The 17029-nt window shown below is 38.1% G+C and overlaps 1 protein-coding gene across 2 annotated transcripts in view; it reads left to right on the top strand.

Moving 5' to 3' along the window:
• Positions 1-17029, top strand: part of LOC149536159 (transcription factor-like protein DPB) — a 56033-nt gene that overhangs the window by 3596 nt on the left and 35408 nt on the right. For both annotated transcript variants that reach the window (XM_089806785.1, XM_089806784.1), the window contains 3 exons: positions 862-1123; positions 1300-1379; positions 1725-1768. In XM_089806785.1, coding sequence (XP_089662911.1) covers positions 862-1123; positions 1300-1379; positions 1725-1768 — 386 coding nt within the window. The remainder of the gene's footprint in view (positions 1-861; positions 1124-1299; positions 1380-1724; positions 1769-17029) is intronic.

Genomic DNA, 17029 nt, shown 5'->3' on the forward strand with positions numbered 1-17029 from the left:
AATATTAACATACAAAATAATATATAAAAATATATTACAGATAAATAATTTGGAGTAAGATCATTCGCGCATCCTATTTAAATCTCGACTTTATGTGATCATGTTTGAAGCTGATGACAATTAATGTGTTCTGCTTTTCGTCCATGACTTTAACGCGAAACCTTTGCGTAACGGCACTCTCAGAGACGATAAAAACACAGACATAGACGGATTAATGCCTCTACGTGTAGGTAAAAACACGGACGGAAAAAACACGGACTAATGCCTCTACGTGTAGGTAATAAAATGGCGAAAACCCTTGAAGACTTTTTATTAAAGACTGCTTGAAATATCTGTACGAACATTAGGCGAACTTTAACGAATTTTTTGTGCTGTTTTGAAGTTCGCGGAATTTCGAACCTGATGGCTGAAATTCGCCGAACTCTGTGACTTAGGTTAAATAACAGAGATTTCTTATGAATTTTAATTTGAAGTAAGTACAATAGAATGATGTAAATATTTTTCTCTGTGTTCAAGAGGTAATCTAATCTCCTGTTGTATGATGAATTAAGTTTAAGAAATTTGGTTTCTATAGGTTATGATGATAGATTATTTTGAAAGGATTTACTCAGAGTCTTCCCTGTTATTTGATATTCCCACTATTTCAGGTATACTTTGGGCCTTACATTTAAATTTAGTTAACTCGATGAATCTGCAGAGATTCTGAATTTCTGAGGCACTGATGTACTACAAGGAGATAAATAGATTTATTTGTGTAGCATATATGTACTGATAGAGACATGAAAATTGAGTATACGTCTCACCAATTCTTAGTTGATTGTGGTCCCAGGAAACAAAGATTAATTTTCTCACATTTTGTAGGGTTGAATACCATTGAAAATGATATTGATATGGTGAAAGGAGGAGAGCATCTTTCAACCACTTCAAACGGAATGGTTGGGGGGCGTTCAGGAAATTTGGGAAATCTGCCTGGGCAATCAGTTTCTGTGGATAGTGGGAGCAATTGCTCTCCATCAAGAGGCAGTGATGTTGCAATGGCCACACCTGGACCAAGTAATGCGCTTGTAAGACAACGCCACTTGGATGTTCAAGCAGAGGATTTCGAGTCACCTGATACTGTGGGGTGAGCTACAGTTATCAGAAATTTGATTTTACTGGTTTCTGCTCCTTATTGCTAGTGCCTGCTATAAGTATTGAAATTGAGAGGCATTATTCTGATCCAAAGACAAAATGGGCATATGTTTATTTTCATACTTCTAATTTGGTTGCCATTTCTGTCTTCCCACTCTGTATGTGCAGTACAAGGAAGAAAAAAAGAGGCCCACGAGCTATTGGAGGAGATAAAGGTGGGAGGGGACTCCGCCAGTTTAGCATGAAAGGTGTGTTCAAACAAATTCGTATCTCTTCCATTCACCTTTTCATGTTTTTCCCCCTCTGAGCTTAACCATGATATTTTTTATTTTTTTTCTTTATCTCATGTAATTTGTCACATCCTTGTTTTGATTCATATATATGCACTATGGCATCATAGTAAAAGAGATCAATTAGCTACATGCGCGTCTAATGTATTATATGGTTTTACAGTTGAAGAGAAATAGAAATACTAATTTTAATTTGCGTAATCTCAATTGCAGAAATAAAGTTAGTTACATATTATGTGAAACTTCAAATAATATATTTCCCTTTCTAATTTATTTAAATCTTTCTCTATGGATGTGATCCAGTGTGTGAGAAGGTTGAAAGCAAGGGCAGGACCACATATAATGAGGCAAGTATATTATCCAAAACTGGTTATTGTGTTCATTGTAGAAAAGGCATTATAACCTGAATCACTTTGTCATTTTTTTCTTCTTGTTATAGTGCCTGAATGCATAATGTATGTTTGTACTTATTCTGACTTGCTTTTCTGGACAAGGACACCCTTCATGGCCTTTTGAATCACTTTTATACCATTTTCCAGGTTGCTCAAAGCTGAATAATTTCAGGTTTAAAAAATGAGCTAACTGTTTTCTTTATATATATATATATATATGTGATAGAGTCGATTATAAATTTTAAGATCTGGTGAATGTTAAAAAGGATACTCGTATACATCCTAAATACTAGTTAATTCATACATAGACATTGATATGAAGATTTGACGGAAGAAGTAATAAAATTTGTTGAAAAAAATGTGTTCTAAATTAAGGTTTACATTTTTTTTTTGGAAAATTTGGCTCAGTCTTCGAAAATAAACAATTTATCTTCTTTCGATAGCTGCTGCTGATGTGTGTAGATTTGTAGTGCCCTGCCGCTCGCTGTGTCTCTGTTCTGTTCATCATTTGTTTCTGCACCAGATACTCCTCCATTCTGTTTGTTTATCAATATGCAGTGGTCACATCTACTCGCTGAAGGTGAGGTTGAAGATCTTCAATAGCATCTGGAGGTTTGTAGCAGTGGCGGTGGGTGTGGACACAACATCCTATATACATATATAAATTGTGTTTCATGATTCATTTTTATTAGTTTTTGAATCAACAAAAGTATGTAATATTTCTTTATTTGTTTGACCTTACAAATTAAGTAAATGATTAAAAGTAATTTGTCAAATGAAAAAATTGTAAGTCGACTAATTCTAATTATTTAAATTTTAAACAGGTCATAAAAACAATTAATTAGTTAAAAGCTGAATCTTGATTATTTTAGCAAGGTGACTTTGTATTATGCCAATGGATCACCTTATGAGCGGGAAAATGGAATAAATTATAAAAGAAATACAATTTAATGATTCTCCCAAAAGCAATTTATTATAAAGTGGATCACCTTATGAGCGGGAAAATGGAATAAATTATAAAAGAAATACAATTTAATGATTCTCCCAAAAGCAATTCATTATTGTTCTTGGCTTCCTGTATTCTTGGAGAGCTTTATGTTCAGCAAACCCTAGGACAAAAACCCTTGGGCTTCTTGGTTGATTGGATAAAAGCTCATTTCAGCCAACCTTGGTGTATTTGCACAGGATTCACAGGTGCATCTATGGATTGAATTGGTTTGAGTGGTGAGACAATCACTCTTGTTGTTTTGTTGGCGGAATCACACAGAATTCACACAAGAGTTTGTTAATTCTGTAACTTCTCAATCATGCTGGCCTGACAGTACAGATTGTATGGATTAGAGTAATAATTCTATGCCTTTCTTGTTATAGGCTATATATATGATTGCCTTGTCTTAGTAAGATATCGGCGTCTCCCTTGGGTTAATTAGATAAGTCTAAACTTGTCTTTAATTAGTTAGGATAAACACTAAATAATGACATTGTTCCTTGAGTGCCGATTCTGGGAAAACTAATCAGGGCCGACCTAGATAGGGACATGTCTCTTAGAGAGACATGCCCTTTGGTTGCATATTTATATAGGATGGGAATGTAGTTAAAGGAAAAACAAATAGATCAAGTCTGTTCCTCTAAGTAATTCTGCCTAAACTTGAATACTTGCTGAGACAAAAACATTTCAGAATAACAATTGATATTGACATCTCTTCGCCAAGTTCAGATAGAAGGAAGATCATCTTCAGCAAACAATATAGAAGTTGTGATATGAATATCAGGATTTAACTGTGTGATTTTTGAGTCAAACTCGATGACCCATGTTTCATGAGTAGTGATTCAACATGAATCCATCTCTCATGAGAATAAATGGAACACTTAACACTCATTGGATCTAGGTGATGCTCACAGGGGTGAAGCACCGGGACTTCCCGGGAGGTCACCCATCCCAGTACTACTCCAGCCTGAGCGCGCTTAACTACGGAGTTTCCTCCATAGTTAAACCCAAAGCTTGCAACCCCGTAGTTAAGCGCGCTCAGGCTGGAGTAGTACTGGGATGGGTGACCTCCCGGGAAGTCCCGGTGCTTCACCCCTATGAGCATCACCTAGATCCAATGAGTGTTAAGTGTTCCATTTATTCTCATGAGAGATGGATTCATGTTGAATCACTACTCATGAAACATGGGTCATCGAGTTTGACTCAAAAATCACACAGTTAAATCCTGATATTCATATCACAATTTGACTAGCTGTGGAATATCTCCTACTTATCAATATAGAAGTTATTAGAGCCAGGTTGTCAAACCTAGGCTCTGCAAATTAAACAATCAGACTTAGTATATCTAGCATCATTCTCCTATCTTCAATGGCACACACAATCAGACCCGAGGACAGGTTTGATGGGAAAGAACACTTTGATGCTTGGAAATTCAAAATCATGACAATTCTTGAAGAAAATGATGTGAAACAATTTGTTGATAAAGCATCCCAACTACCTGATGCTGAACCTAATAAAACTACTTGGAGTAAAGGAAATAGGAAAGCCATGTAGATCATATTAGATGGAGTAAAAAAATGAAATAGTACCCATGCTAATGAATCATCAAACAACATTTCATATGATGAATGCATTATTGAATGCATACGAAGTTAACAATGCAACTAGAGTCCTCACCCTAAAAAGACAACTAAATCATATATAGATAAAGAAGGGAGAAACGATGAATTCTTACTTCCTAAGGGTTTCCATTTTAAGAGATGAACTTGCAAGTATAGGAACCATAATTGATGACAAAGAATTAACACTGATGGCTATAGATGGATTACCAGATTCATGGGAAATATTTGCACAAGGAGTAAGTGATAGAGACAATCTTCTTGATTTCAATAGACTTAAGGGAGATTGTCTTCAGGAAGAATCCAGAAAAATTAAGGAGGAAAGTTGAAAACTGAAGACGAAGAACTTCATGTTCTCAACACAAATTTGTATAAAGGTAAGAAGAAGCACTTCAAGAAGAAGGGTAATCAAAAAAATGACAAACCTAAGAAAGATCTATCCAAAATAAAATGCTCAAATGCAAAAAGTTTGGACACTATAGATCTAATTGCCCTGAGAATTCTAAATAGCAAGTAAATTGTACAAACATTATTAGGAAAGAAGATAACTATGATGTTGAGAATTGTGTATTGAATTCCACACTATCAAATGAAGTCTCAAGTAAGGCATGGGTGATTGATAGTGGATCATCTCGACATATTATAGGATACAAAGACGCACTAGACTCTATATCAGAAGAAGTTAATGGTGAAGTCACCATCAGTGATAATTTAGCACATTCCATCAAGGAATTGGAAATTGCACCTTGAAACTAAAGATGGGTAGTGCTTGCTCTACAACTCAAAGGAGTACTCTATGTACCAAGAATAAAAATGAATCTAATCTCGGTTACAACCTTGAAGATGATGGACATAATGTTGCATTCATGGACGGTAAAGTAATGACTTGGTCTAAGAACTCATGTAAGAAAGCAAAGTTGATTGGTAAACTAAAGGGATACTTGCATGAGCTAAATACAGAATCTTGTCAACCTATTCAAGCCTTAATTCATGAAGTTGTTGATAGAAACGAAATATGGCATAAAAGGTTAGGACATCTAAATTTCAAAACCTTATCAACTATGGAGAAGATGGTTACTAGTTTACCTAAACTGTATAAAGATCACTCAAGCATATGCAAAGGATGCACTTTGGGTAAGAACACCAAAAGTCCATTTCATGATAGTACTAGAAAAACTAACAATGTTTTGAAATTAATCCACTCAGATTTATGTGGACCTATGTCTGTTCCTTCTCTTGGAGGATTCTGGTGCTATATGCTTTTTATAGATGACCTCTAGAAAAACTTGGATTTACTTCTTAAAATGTAAAGAATCAGAAGAAATCCTTAAGAGATTTAAAGAATTTAAGACCTTAACTGAAAACTTATCAGGACATAAAATGAAAACTCTCAGGACTGATAATGGAGGCGAATATACCTCAGATTTGTTTATAGAGTTTTGTAAAGAAATAGGAATTAAGAGGGAGTACACCGTTCCTCATAACCCACAACAAAACAGGGTAGTAGAAAGGAAGAATAAAACAATTATAGAAGCTGCAAGAGCTATGATATTTGATCAAAATCTAGAATATTATCTTTGAGCAGAAACCTTTTGTACTGCTGTCTATATTCAAAATAAAAGTCCTCACTCCTACCTTAGAGATTTACTAAAGTTAAATCCAATATAAGTCATCTTAGGATTTTTGGGTGCCCAATATATATACATGTTCCAAAAGAAAAGATAACTAAGTTAGGACCCTTCGGGAGGAAAGATATTTTTGTTGGGTATAGTGAAACATCTAAAACATATATGATTTTCATACCTGGTCAGAAAAATATTGAACTTAGTAGGGATGCAATATTTGAAGAAGATTCAACATTCAAAAAATCCCTAAGTGTTGGAGATCTCTCTCCCTTACCTAGTTCTGAAGAAATTAATGAATCTGAGTCTTAGAGGGAGAACATTGAAAAAATTGAAGATGAAATTCAAAATCTCAATCTTGAGAAAACTCAAAATTCAAAGGAAAGACCACTTTGGGCCATTAAGATAGTAGAGGGAGCACAAGACTTCATTGCACCATTTGGAACCTCTAGAGAAAGCAAAAGACCCAAAAGATTTTCTGGTTATGTAGCAAACATGAGTGATTTGTCTAAATCAAAACCAACCAGTGTTTTAGATGCTATTAAACATACAGCTTGGAAGGATGCCATGATGGAAGAATACCAATCCATTATGAAGAATGATGTTTGGGAACTTGTTCCAAGACTTGAAGGAAAATCTGTTGTTTCTTCTAAGTGGATATTTAAAATCAAGCATGTTGCTGATGGTAGCATTGAAAAATATAAAGCCAGATTTGTAGCCAGGGGATTCTCTCAGAAAGAGGGGATTGATTATGAAGAAACCTTTACTCCAGTTGCCAGATACTTCTTTGTAAGAGCAGTCCTAGCTATTGCAGCATCAAAGGGATGGAAAGTACATCAGATGGATGTAAAAACAACATTTCTGAATGGAAAGATTACAAAAGAGGTATATTCAGAGCAAGCTGAAGGATTTGAAACTCATAACCCTAAAACTTTTGTTTACAGGCTCAAGAAAGCTCTCTATGAGCTTAAACAATGTCCAAGGGCATGGTATGAAAGAATTGATAAGTATCTCACCAGCTTAGGATTCTTCAAGAATGAAGCTGATCCAAATCTATATTATAAAGGGGATAAAGATGATATGGTAATTTTGATACTGTATGTTGATGATTTACGAATAACAAGTGATGATCATCTCATAGATCAATGCAAGAAAGATCTAATCAGAGAATTCGAGACGAAAGATTTAGGACTCCTTCATTACTTCCTAAGACTGGAAGTATGGCAGAATTCTGACAACATCATACTCAATCAAGGAAAGTATACATTAGATATCTTGAAGAGATTTGGAATGTGGAACTGCAAGCCTATGTCTTCTCCCATGGAGACCAATCTACATAAACTTAAGGAAGCAGCAATAGAATCACCTTCCATAGATTCTACTCTTTACAGATAGATGATTGGGTCCCTTATGTATTTGGTAAATACAAGACCTGATATTTGTTATGCTATTAATGCCTTAAGTTAGTTTATGTGCGAGCCAAAGGAGATTCACCTAGTTGCAGTCAAACACATCATGTGATACTTACAAGGCACTCTTAACCTTGGGCTCAAGTATGAGAAAGTTGAATTGGATCTACATGGATACACAAACTCAGATTGAGCTAGAAGTGTTACTGACAGGAAAAGCATTTTAGGATGTTGTTTCAGTATAGGGTCAGTTTTGATATCATGGATATGCAGAAAGTAGTCTTCAGTAGCACAAAGTTCCATAGAGGCCGAATACATTGCAGCAGCAATGGCCTCTCGGGAAGCAGTTTGGCTTAGAAAGATACTTGTGGGATTATTTGGTCAAGCCATGAATCCTATGATTATTCATTGTGATAATTAGAGTTCCATCAAGCTTTCTGTGAATCTAGTTTTTCATTATAGGTCCAAGCATATTGAAATTCCTTACCATTATGTTAGAGATATGGTAGATTGGAATACTGTAAAATTAGAATACATTTGTACTGCAGATCAGATAGCGGATATTCTTACCAAACCTCTCTCTCGAGTGAAGATAGATCACTTCATAAAAAGATTTGGTATGGTTGAATTATAATTTTTTTTATTCTTTAAATTATTATTATAATAATTTTTGTCAAGCTATTGACTGTTATGGGCTCCACCGTTTGTATTCGTTATTTAAGAGGTGACAATCTTTGAGATAATGAACATTGTTATAAAAGACATTATGAAAAATGATGATTTCTTAGATAATGTGCTAAACAGTAGAGATCTACTGTCAGATCTAGATGAGTTCACGATCACATTATGATGTAGACATTGTTATGCCTATGAGTCACAATTTGGATTAAGGAAGAATTTTATTATTCTCTAGAGTTTATCCTGTGTTCTGGAAGATCTTAACTCAGGATCATGTTGTGATAAGGAATGCTAGTACCTATGAGTCACAACTTGGATAAATGAAGAATTTAATTATTCTTTGGATTTTATCCTTTTGCAATACTATTATCACTAGTATCAGTGATATGTCATATCACAGGTTTAGTGATATGACATAGTATCATGTGTTCATGACACCACATACTCAAAAGATTCATATAGATATAGAGTATCAATCTATGCTTATTCATCTTAATTGATGATGCTAGATATGTTATCTCTCAATATGATTATTAAGTTAAGAGGGAGTGTTAATTTTGTAACTTCTCAATCATGCTGGTCTGACAATACAGATCGTATGGATCAGAGTAATATTTCTATGCATTTCTTGTGATAGGCTATATATATGATTGCCTTGTCTTAGTAAGGTATCTGATAGTAAAAATAATTGATGTAGAGCAAATTGTGATAACTCAAATCAAAACTATAATGTGCAGTTGTCCATTCAACTATCCAATGGTTAGATATCAAGGGGTCTTCCCAATGACACTTTTCCCAAGGTTTTTCTAGATGACAAGCTTAACAATGGGCTGCTTTCCCAATGCCACTGTTGGCAAATTGCTCTCTAACTAACGACTACCAGAGTTTCTCTACCCACTAGGATTCTACACTCTCCAACCCTTCATTACCTTCTACTAGGTGGGTCTGACACCATTCATCCATTAGAACAATAGGTTTTGAACAAACTTTCATTGTTCAACAAGTTGCGCTAGGTGACCTAGTAGGACTAATTGAATTAGCTCCCCTATCTAGGTTTTTGGCCTTCAACTTTCATAGCACTTGAACAACACCAAGAACTAGTCACCATTCCAGACACCCATTTGGAAGTTCTCTACAATATCAAGGAATTGGATGTGGGTTATAACACTATGACTGATAACCAAATTAAGCAATTTCTAGGCTTATTTGGCAATTTTGAACAATCTCAAAAACAATGGCTTCGACTCTTCACCATAGATAATATCTGATAATTCTATTTGAGGTTTGTAGTCGCCTTTATAACCTCAATTCACAACTCAACTCCATCAACTAATCCAATTCCTGTTGCTAGCTATGTTTCTTATTTTTGTCTTGGCTCACCACCACCTAGTGATCAGCCTAGGGCATCAAATAAAAAATAGCAAATCAACAAAGATGAGCTTAAAAATGGAATAAAAGGAAACTATACAAACAAGTCTAACATTCCTCCAAGCCATTTGATTTTTTAACTGTGGAGGCTAGAGCCATTTCTTCTGCATAACCCTAGGTTGCAAGGGTTTACAAGCTGATCTACTTCAAAATCACGACTCTCTTTAACTAGAGTATTTCAGGACTTCAAACTTGGTTCAAAAGAAAGGTAAAAAACTCTAAACTCTACTGATGCTAACTTCACAAAATGTCACAATGGAGTACAATCATAGTACGGAAAAATATTGCAAACAGAGCAAAAACCTGATAAAATCTTGCCGTTGTTGATTCAACTAACTCAATTCAGTTTTCCAAGGCTTATATGTGCTCTTGGATCAGTTAGGATCATTCCCAACTGTTTCTTGGATTCTAAGTTGCAATCTTGCAACATTTTGCAAAAAGTTGCAACTTCGCAACTTTTCATGCAACTTTGCACATTTACATCTTTGGGACTCCAAACTTGTCCTAAGTGTTCTAACTCTCCTAGAAACCTTCCTAAACACCTAAATGACCTTTAACAACCTTATCTTCATCCAACTCCAACTTTGACCACCCATGGTGGCTTTATTCCCAAGATCGCTTATGTGCAACTTTTGGATTTGCAAACCAAAATTGACTCATCTTGGCTCAATCTTACCAAATTTGTTGCCTTGAGTCTTTTAACATTAATGATATCTAAAACACACCAAACCACACCAAAAGGCTAGGTGCTTTGCACCATACTCCGGGGACACAAAGAACTCAAGTCCCTTAAGTAATAAGGTCCCGAACTATCTTTCCATGCTTGGGAATTTCCGCTTTTTATCATACAAGTTGCCTCAGTTTCAGGTACGGTTGCCCATTTCACTAGATACTCTTTATATACACCTTTCCTTGTCTTCTTAAGAACTTTGGAATCAATGGTGCACTCCAATTGTAATGGTGGACTAGGTGGCAAATTTGTGACCTAATCTAAATCAACTATTATTGTCGCATCTTGTGGACTAGTGTTTGATGTGTTTCCTTTTTATGCATAGAGATCATTGACTTTAAAGATTGGAGATATGCCAAGGATAAGAGGTAACTCCACCTCATAGGCATTGTTGCCAAACTTATGCACAATTTTTAATGGCCAAATCTTCTTCACGAGAAATTTTGTAGGTTGCCCTTTAGGTAACCTTTCTTTCCTTAGTTATGCCATTACTAAGTCTCCTACTTTGAATTGCAATTCTCTCCTGGTCTTATCAGCTTGAGTCTTATATTTCTCTACACTTTGTTGTAATGTTTTCCTGACCTCTTCACGTATGTCTTTCATATTCTTTGCAAATGTTTCACCCAGAGCACTCCTTTTGTCCATTGCTCTTGTATCTCTGATCTCCATAGACTATTTCAACGAAACTCTTCCCTGTACTCCTATTTATTGAATCATTGTAGGTATATTCACCTTGCCCAATGACCAAATCCCATGCTTGACCATGTTGCTTGGTTAAACTCCTCAACAAATTACCCAAAGACCTATTTGCAACTTCAGTTTGACCATCAGATTGCGGACGATAAGCAAATGAAAAGGACAATTAGTTCCTAATTTCTTCCATAAGGTTCTCCAAAAGTGACCCACAAACTTAGAATCTCTATCACACACAATGCTTATAGGAAGTCCATTGATCCCCATTATTTTCTTAAAGAATAGGCCTACAATATAATATTCATCATTGGTGCTTTTGCAAGGTATGGAGTGTGCCATTTTGCTAAACCTATCCACCACTACATACACACTATCAAATCCTGGGCAAACCTAGTACAAAATCCATACTAAGGCACTCCCAAGGTCTAGTAGGTATTGACAAAGGTTAATACAAGCTTGATTGGTTGATGTTCCCTTGGCTCTCTAACAAATAGAACATTGCCCAACAAAATGTCAGACATCAGTTTGCAGTTTAAGCCAATAGCAAAACCTAGTTACCTATTTCAATGTCTCGTCTAGGTCAAAATGTCCACCAAGACTACCTTGATGTTTCTCTTTGATGATGTTTTCTCTTATGGAGCATTCAGGAATGCATAACAAATGCCCTTTAAATAGTAGACCATCCTGCAATTAAAAGTCAGAGTAATAAACATGGAATGATGTAATGTCCCCAAAGCGAGCTTGGCCAGAAGGCAATCTTGTCCCGAAAGGGATCTCGATCCGAAGGGGATCTCTGCTCGGAGTCAATCTCGATCCGAAGGCAATCTTGGCCCAAATGGGATCTCGACCCAAAGGGGATCTCAATCTGAAGGCAATGACTTTTTGGAGGGAATCTTGGTGATCTCGGCCCAAGGTAATCTTGGACCGAAGGGGTTCTCTGTCCGGAGGCAATCTCGACCCGAAGGGGATGTCTGGCCAGAGGTAGTCTTGATCCAAAGCCAATCTCGATTCGAAGGGGATCTCATCCTGAAAGGGATCTCAACCTGAAGGCAATGGCTTCCCGAAGGGGATCTTGGTGATCTCGGCTTGAAGGGGATCTCAACTTGAAGGGGATCTCAACCCAAAGGCGATGACAATTCTGAAGGGGATGAAGGTGATCTCGGCCTAAAGGCAATCTTAGCCAAAGGGGATCTCTGTCCGGAGGCAAAGTCGATCCGAAAGCAATCTTGACCTGAAGGAAATCTCGATCTGAAGGGGATCTCAACTCAAAGGCAATGACTTGCCGAAGGGGATCTCGACCCGAAGGCAATTGCTCTAATACCACTGTAATGTTTTGAGGGCGAACTCTGAGATACTTTGACTTAGCGCATAGGTGGCAAGTTGAACACTTCGAAATGACAGTCAACGTTGTTTGTACGGTAAACGAACAACTTATACGATTCTCCTAGGAGATCGTACAACTAGAGCCAAGGTAGTTCCTATGGTGTGGAGCGCAGGTTGTACGGTAATGCAGAAGGTTGTATGATAATGCAGATGGTCGTATGGTAATTCAAATGGTCGTACAGTAGGGTGATCTTGTGCAGTGTATTAGGCGGGTACGAAGTAGTGAAGAGAGAGTGGCGTACGGTGTTGGGTGAGTCCTTCGAAAGTGACTCTGGTAGTTTGGTGAAGTATGTGGAGCCGCACAATGCCTTTAAGCCAATGAGTTTGACAATACTGATTTTATGCATAAATGATTTCAAATGATCAACGATATTAAATATGTACTCCAGATTGTAAGAACAAATGGATGCCAACTAAATTGAGGAAGTTCCACAAACTATATTTATAATTGCAAATGAAGATGGTGCACAGATTCGCCAAATCCGTGCAAAGTAATACAGAGAATCAGAATAGGGTGAGGATTGAATCCCACCGAAACCACACTAGCCAAGTAGGGAAGATGATAAAACTTTAACAGGAATTTGCAGTACAAAGAAAATAATTCAAATCACCTACGAAACAACTACCTACAGCCGGTTATAAATATCCCTACGAAGAAACTTCCCGAGGGTTTACAAGTAACGCCAACATGACAACACCTACAAATAAAATAAAAGACGGGTTCGAGATATACATAAATCAATCGGAACCACAAATACAAATATTATTAACTTCGGCCCCATATTTATTAATAAAAGTAATTAATTAAAGGTCCTTTTATTTATATTATTTAAATTCTGGGACCAATTAATTAATTAAATTAAATTATTACATTAAAATTTGGGGACATGACAAATCGTCCCTACCCAAAGATTAGTTGCCCTCAAGCAATTTGTCAACAGACAAAAGGCCTACAACTCTAGGGTCCCAAATCAAATGCGCAGGCGAGACAAGTGAAATGACATCAATCCTTCGCAGCACCACATTGCCATCAAACTTTCGTTGCGCTACTTTGATATAAATATTTTCATGTCTTGAGTCACCAAGATCCCAAAAATGCCAATCATAAAATACAGTGATGTCATCATGTTCATCAATCTCTTCTGGAAACTCATAACTTAGGTAGACCTTGTTGCTCTCGCGCGAAAGTCCCTCACACAGATAGATTGCAGTTATACATGCCTTGAGCACGGTTGGAGGATAGACTCCATCATCAACCAATGGTAGTAATTGTTCCTGCAAACGACCTTTGTCCCATTCTCTAGGTTCACGATTCCATTTATTTGACTCCAGATTATTATCCATGCTCGCCTGAAGATTAGCAGCCTTGCTCTCATCCCACACACTAAGAGCACTATGGGTGTTCAACATTGGTTTTGTTTTTAGCACTAGGATCCCAAATCAAGCATGCAGGTGAGATGAGTGAATTGTCATCAAACCTCCCCTGTACCACACTATTGTTAGGTGTCCCCTATGCCACTCTGATATAAACATTGTCGTGCCCTTCAATAGGATCCCAATGACACAAATTGATGAAATCTTTCACGTCATTATGTTCAAAAATCTCTTTGGGTATGGTCATACATAGACGCCGATGCTGGCACAAACTTGGCCATTGACATTATCACAACGACCAACTATTATATTCCTGACGGATGAAACCTCAACGAAGAGAGCCTCGGTGGTGAGAATGTTGGTGAAGGGGGGCTTGGCCATGAGTACCTCGATGACAGGAGCCTCGACAAGGTGCGGTGACGAAGGGAACCTCAGTGAAGAGTGCCTTAGTGAAGGGAATCTCGACGAAGAGTAACTTAGTGAAGGGAACCCTGACCAGGAGTACCTTGGCGAAGGGAGCCTTGGCAGAGAAAGCCTCGACAGAGTACCTCTATGAAAAACAAAATTTTAGCTATAGGTAAAGCCTCAGTGGCACACACAACCTCGACTTAAGCCTCAACAATGGATAGAGCCTCAATAACGAGCAATGTCTCAATGGCAACAAACGTTAGTTATTGCGACAAACATGACCACAATGATGAACACACAATGATGCTGGAGACAGCCACGACGATGTCAACGAGAACAACTACAGCGACGGAGACAATCTCAATGACGAACACAAACTCAGTGTAGATGACAGACACAATGGCAGTGACAAATACAATGACAATGACGGACATGATGATGGGCTCGACAATGGACACGACAGTAGTGATGACAATGGACATAATAACGATGACAGACATGGGGACGATGACAAAAATGGACACAATGACGGTGATAGACATGACAACAGTGACGAAAACAAACACAACTACGGTGATAGACAAGGTGACGTTGACGACAACAAACACAACTATGGTGACAGATACAACCACAGTGATAAACATACAACCTTGGCGATAAACATGACCACGATAATGGACATAGCTTCGGTGACAAACACACAACCTCGGCAACAAACACGACCTTGGTGACGGACACAACCTTGGGGATGAATACAACCTTGATGACAATTTAACCTCAGCAACAAACACAGCTACTATGATGGACACAACCTTGACAATTGTTAGAACCTTCATGACAGATAATGCCTCAACGACTGACACAACCTCGGGCACAACTTTGTTGATGGGCACAACTTGATCCGTCCATGTCTTCACAAGATCCATGCAAGTAATATCTTCATTTTTTAGGTGTTCTCCCCATGTTGGTGTAGTAGAAAGATTTGGCAAATCCTCCTGGAGTAGTCCTATAATCATGCCTTCATTCTCCTCACGTAATGCATCACCCGTATCGTTGTAATCCATTTTCTCCCACTCGTGCAAATGAGATATTAGTTTTTCTTCACAATGACCGAAAACATACTAACCAATCTATATGCTGCTATAGAGGGGATACATACTAGATTACGAACAACCCATAACATAGATGTGATGGGTTGGGATATTTCATCCATCTCTTTAATGCACAAAATCCCTTAGATTAGAATAGTAGGGCCTTGGCCCTACTATCGTCCATAGAATAGTAGGGGGCAATGATTATAAGACTCTCCATAGCAATTGAAATCTTAGTATTATGATCTTCCTTGATGGTGACCAAGAAGTGACGAAACATATCATAGACAAAATTTTGCAATTCGAGATCTAAGAGGAGGTTACTTTGACATTTGCACAATTCTCCAATATTGTAGATTTCCTACCAAAAGGGTCACTATTGAAGTCATCAAGACTCTGAAAGCTGTCAACTATCAAATGCAATATCTCTATCATGGTGTTATCATCATATGGTGCTTTAGGAGCTGAAATTCTCAAGACCTCACAGAGACATGCTGCAACTGCCAACCTTTTTCCCTTGTCATGGTGTCTCAAAAGCCTGGGTTGACTTAAGGCATCTTTAATCAGCAAGAGGATTCTCTGTATAAATCTTGAAGGTAATTGGTTAACCTTACGCAAACATACTTCCAATATATCTAATGGAAGATCAACACACTTGCTAAGCTCTTTGCCAATCCTTTGTAGTGCCTTCAACCACCACTCTCCATTGCCGCTTGGTGCTATAGCGCGATCCCAATCCCAAAAGCTCTCAATCATCCCAATAGGTTGGCAAGATCACTAGCCTTGATACGATTGTAATGTTCCTTAGGCGAACTCGTCCTCAAGGCGATCTTGGCTCGAAAGGGATCTTGTTCCTGAGGGGATCTCTATCCAGAGGCACTCTTGACCCGAAGGGGATCTCTGTCCGGAGGCAATCTTGATCCGAAGGCAATCTCAGCCTGAAGGGGATCTCAACCTGAAGGCAATGACTTCCCCAAGGGCATCTCGATGATCTCGGCCTGAAGGCAATCTCGGTCTGAAGGCAATCTTTGTACAAAGGCAATCTGAACCCAAAGAGGATCTTTGTTTGAAGGCAATCTCGATCCGAAGGCAATCTTGATCTGAAGGGGATCTCGTTTCGAAGGGGATTTCGACCCGAGGGTGATGACTTCCCGAAGGGGATCTCGGTGATCTCGGCTCGAAAGGGATCATTGTTTGGAGGCAATCTCGATCCAAAGGCAATCTCGGCCCAAAGGGGATCTTGACTCAAAGGGGATCTCAACCCGAAGGTGATGATAATTTCGAAGGGGATTTCAATGATCTTGGCCGAAGAGGATCTCTATCCGGAGGCAATCTCGATTCGAAGGCAATCTCAGCCCGAAGAGAATCTTGACCTAAAGGGGATCTCAACTCGAAGGCAATGAGTTCCTGAAGGGGATCTCGACTAGAGGCAATTGCTTTGATACTACTGTAATGTTTTGAAGGCAAAATCTAAGATACTTTGACTTAATGCACATGTTGCAAGTTGAACGCACTTCAAAACAACACTCAACATTGTTCGTATGGTAAACAAACAACCCATGCGGTTGTCCTCGGAGATCGTACGACTAGACCCAAGGTAGTTCATATGGTGTGGAGCGCAGGCCGTACGATAATGCAGGAGGCTGTATGGTAATGTAGATGGCTGTACGGTAGGATGATCTTGTGCAGTGTATCAGGAGGGTACGAAGTAGTGAAGAGAGAGTGGCGTACAATGTTGAGTGAGTATGTATGGAAGTGACTTCGGTAGTTTGGTGAACCACGTGGAGACGCAT

The sequence above is a fragment of the Cupressus sempervirens genome, chromosome 10 (assembly GCF_028749045.1).
Source record: "Cupressus sempervirens isolate cs-2001-9-10 chromosome 10, ASM2874904v1, whole genome shotgun sequence".
Lineage (NCBI taxonomy): Eukaryota > Viridiplantae > Streptophyta > Pinopsida > Cupressales > Cupressaceae > Cupressus > Cupressus sempervirens.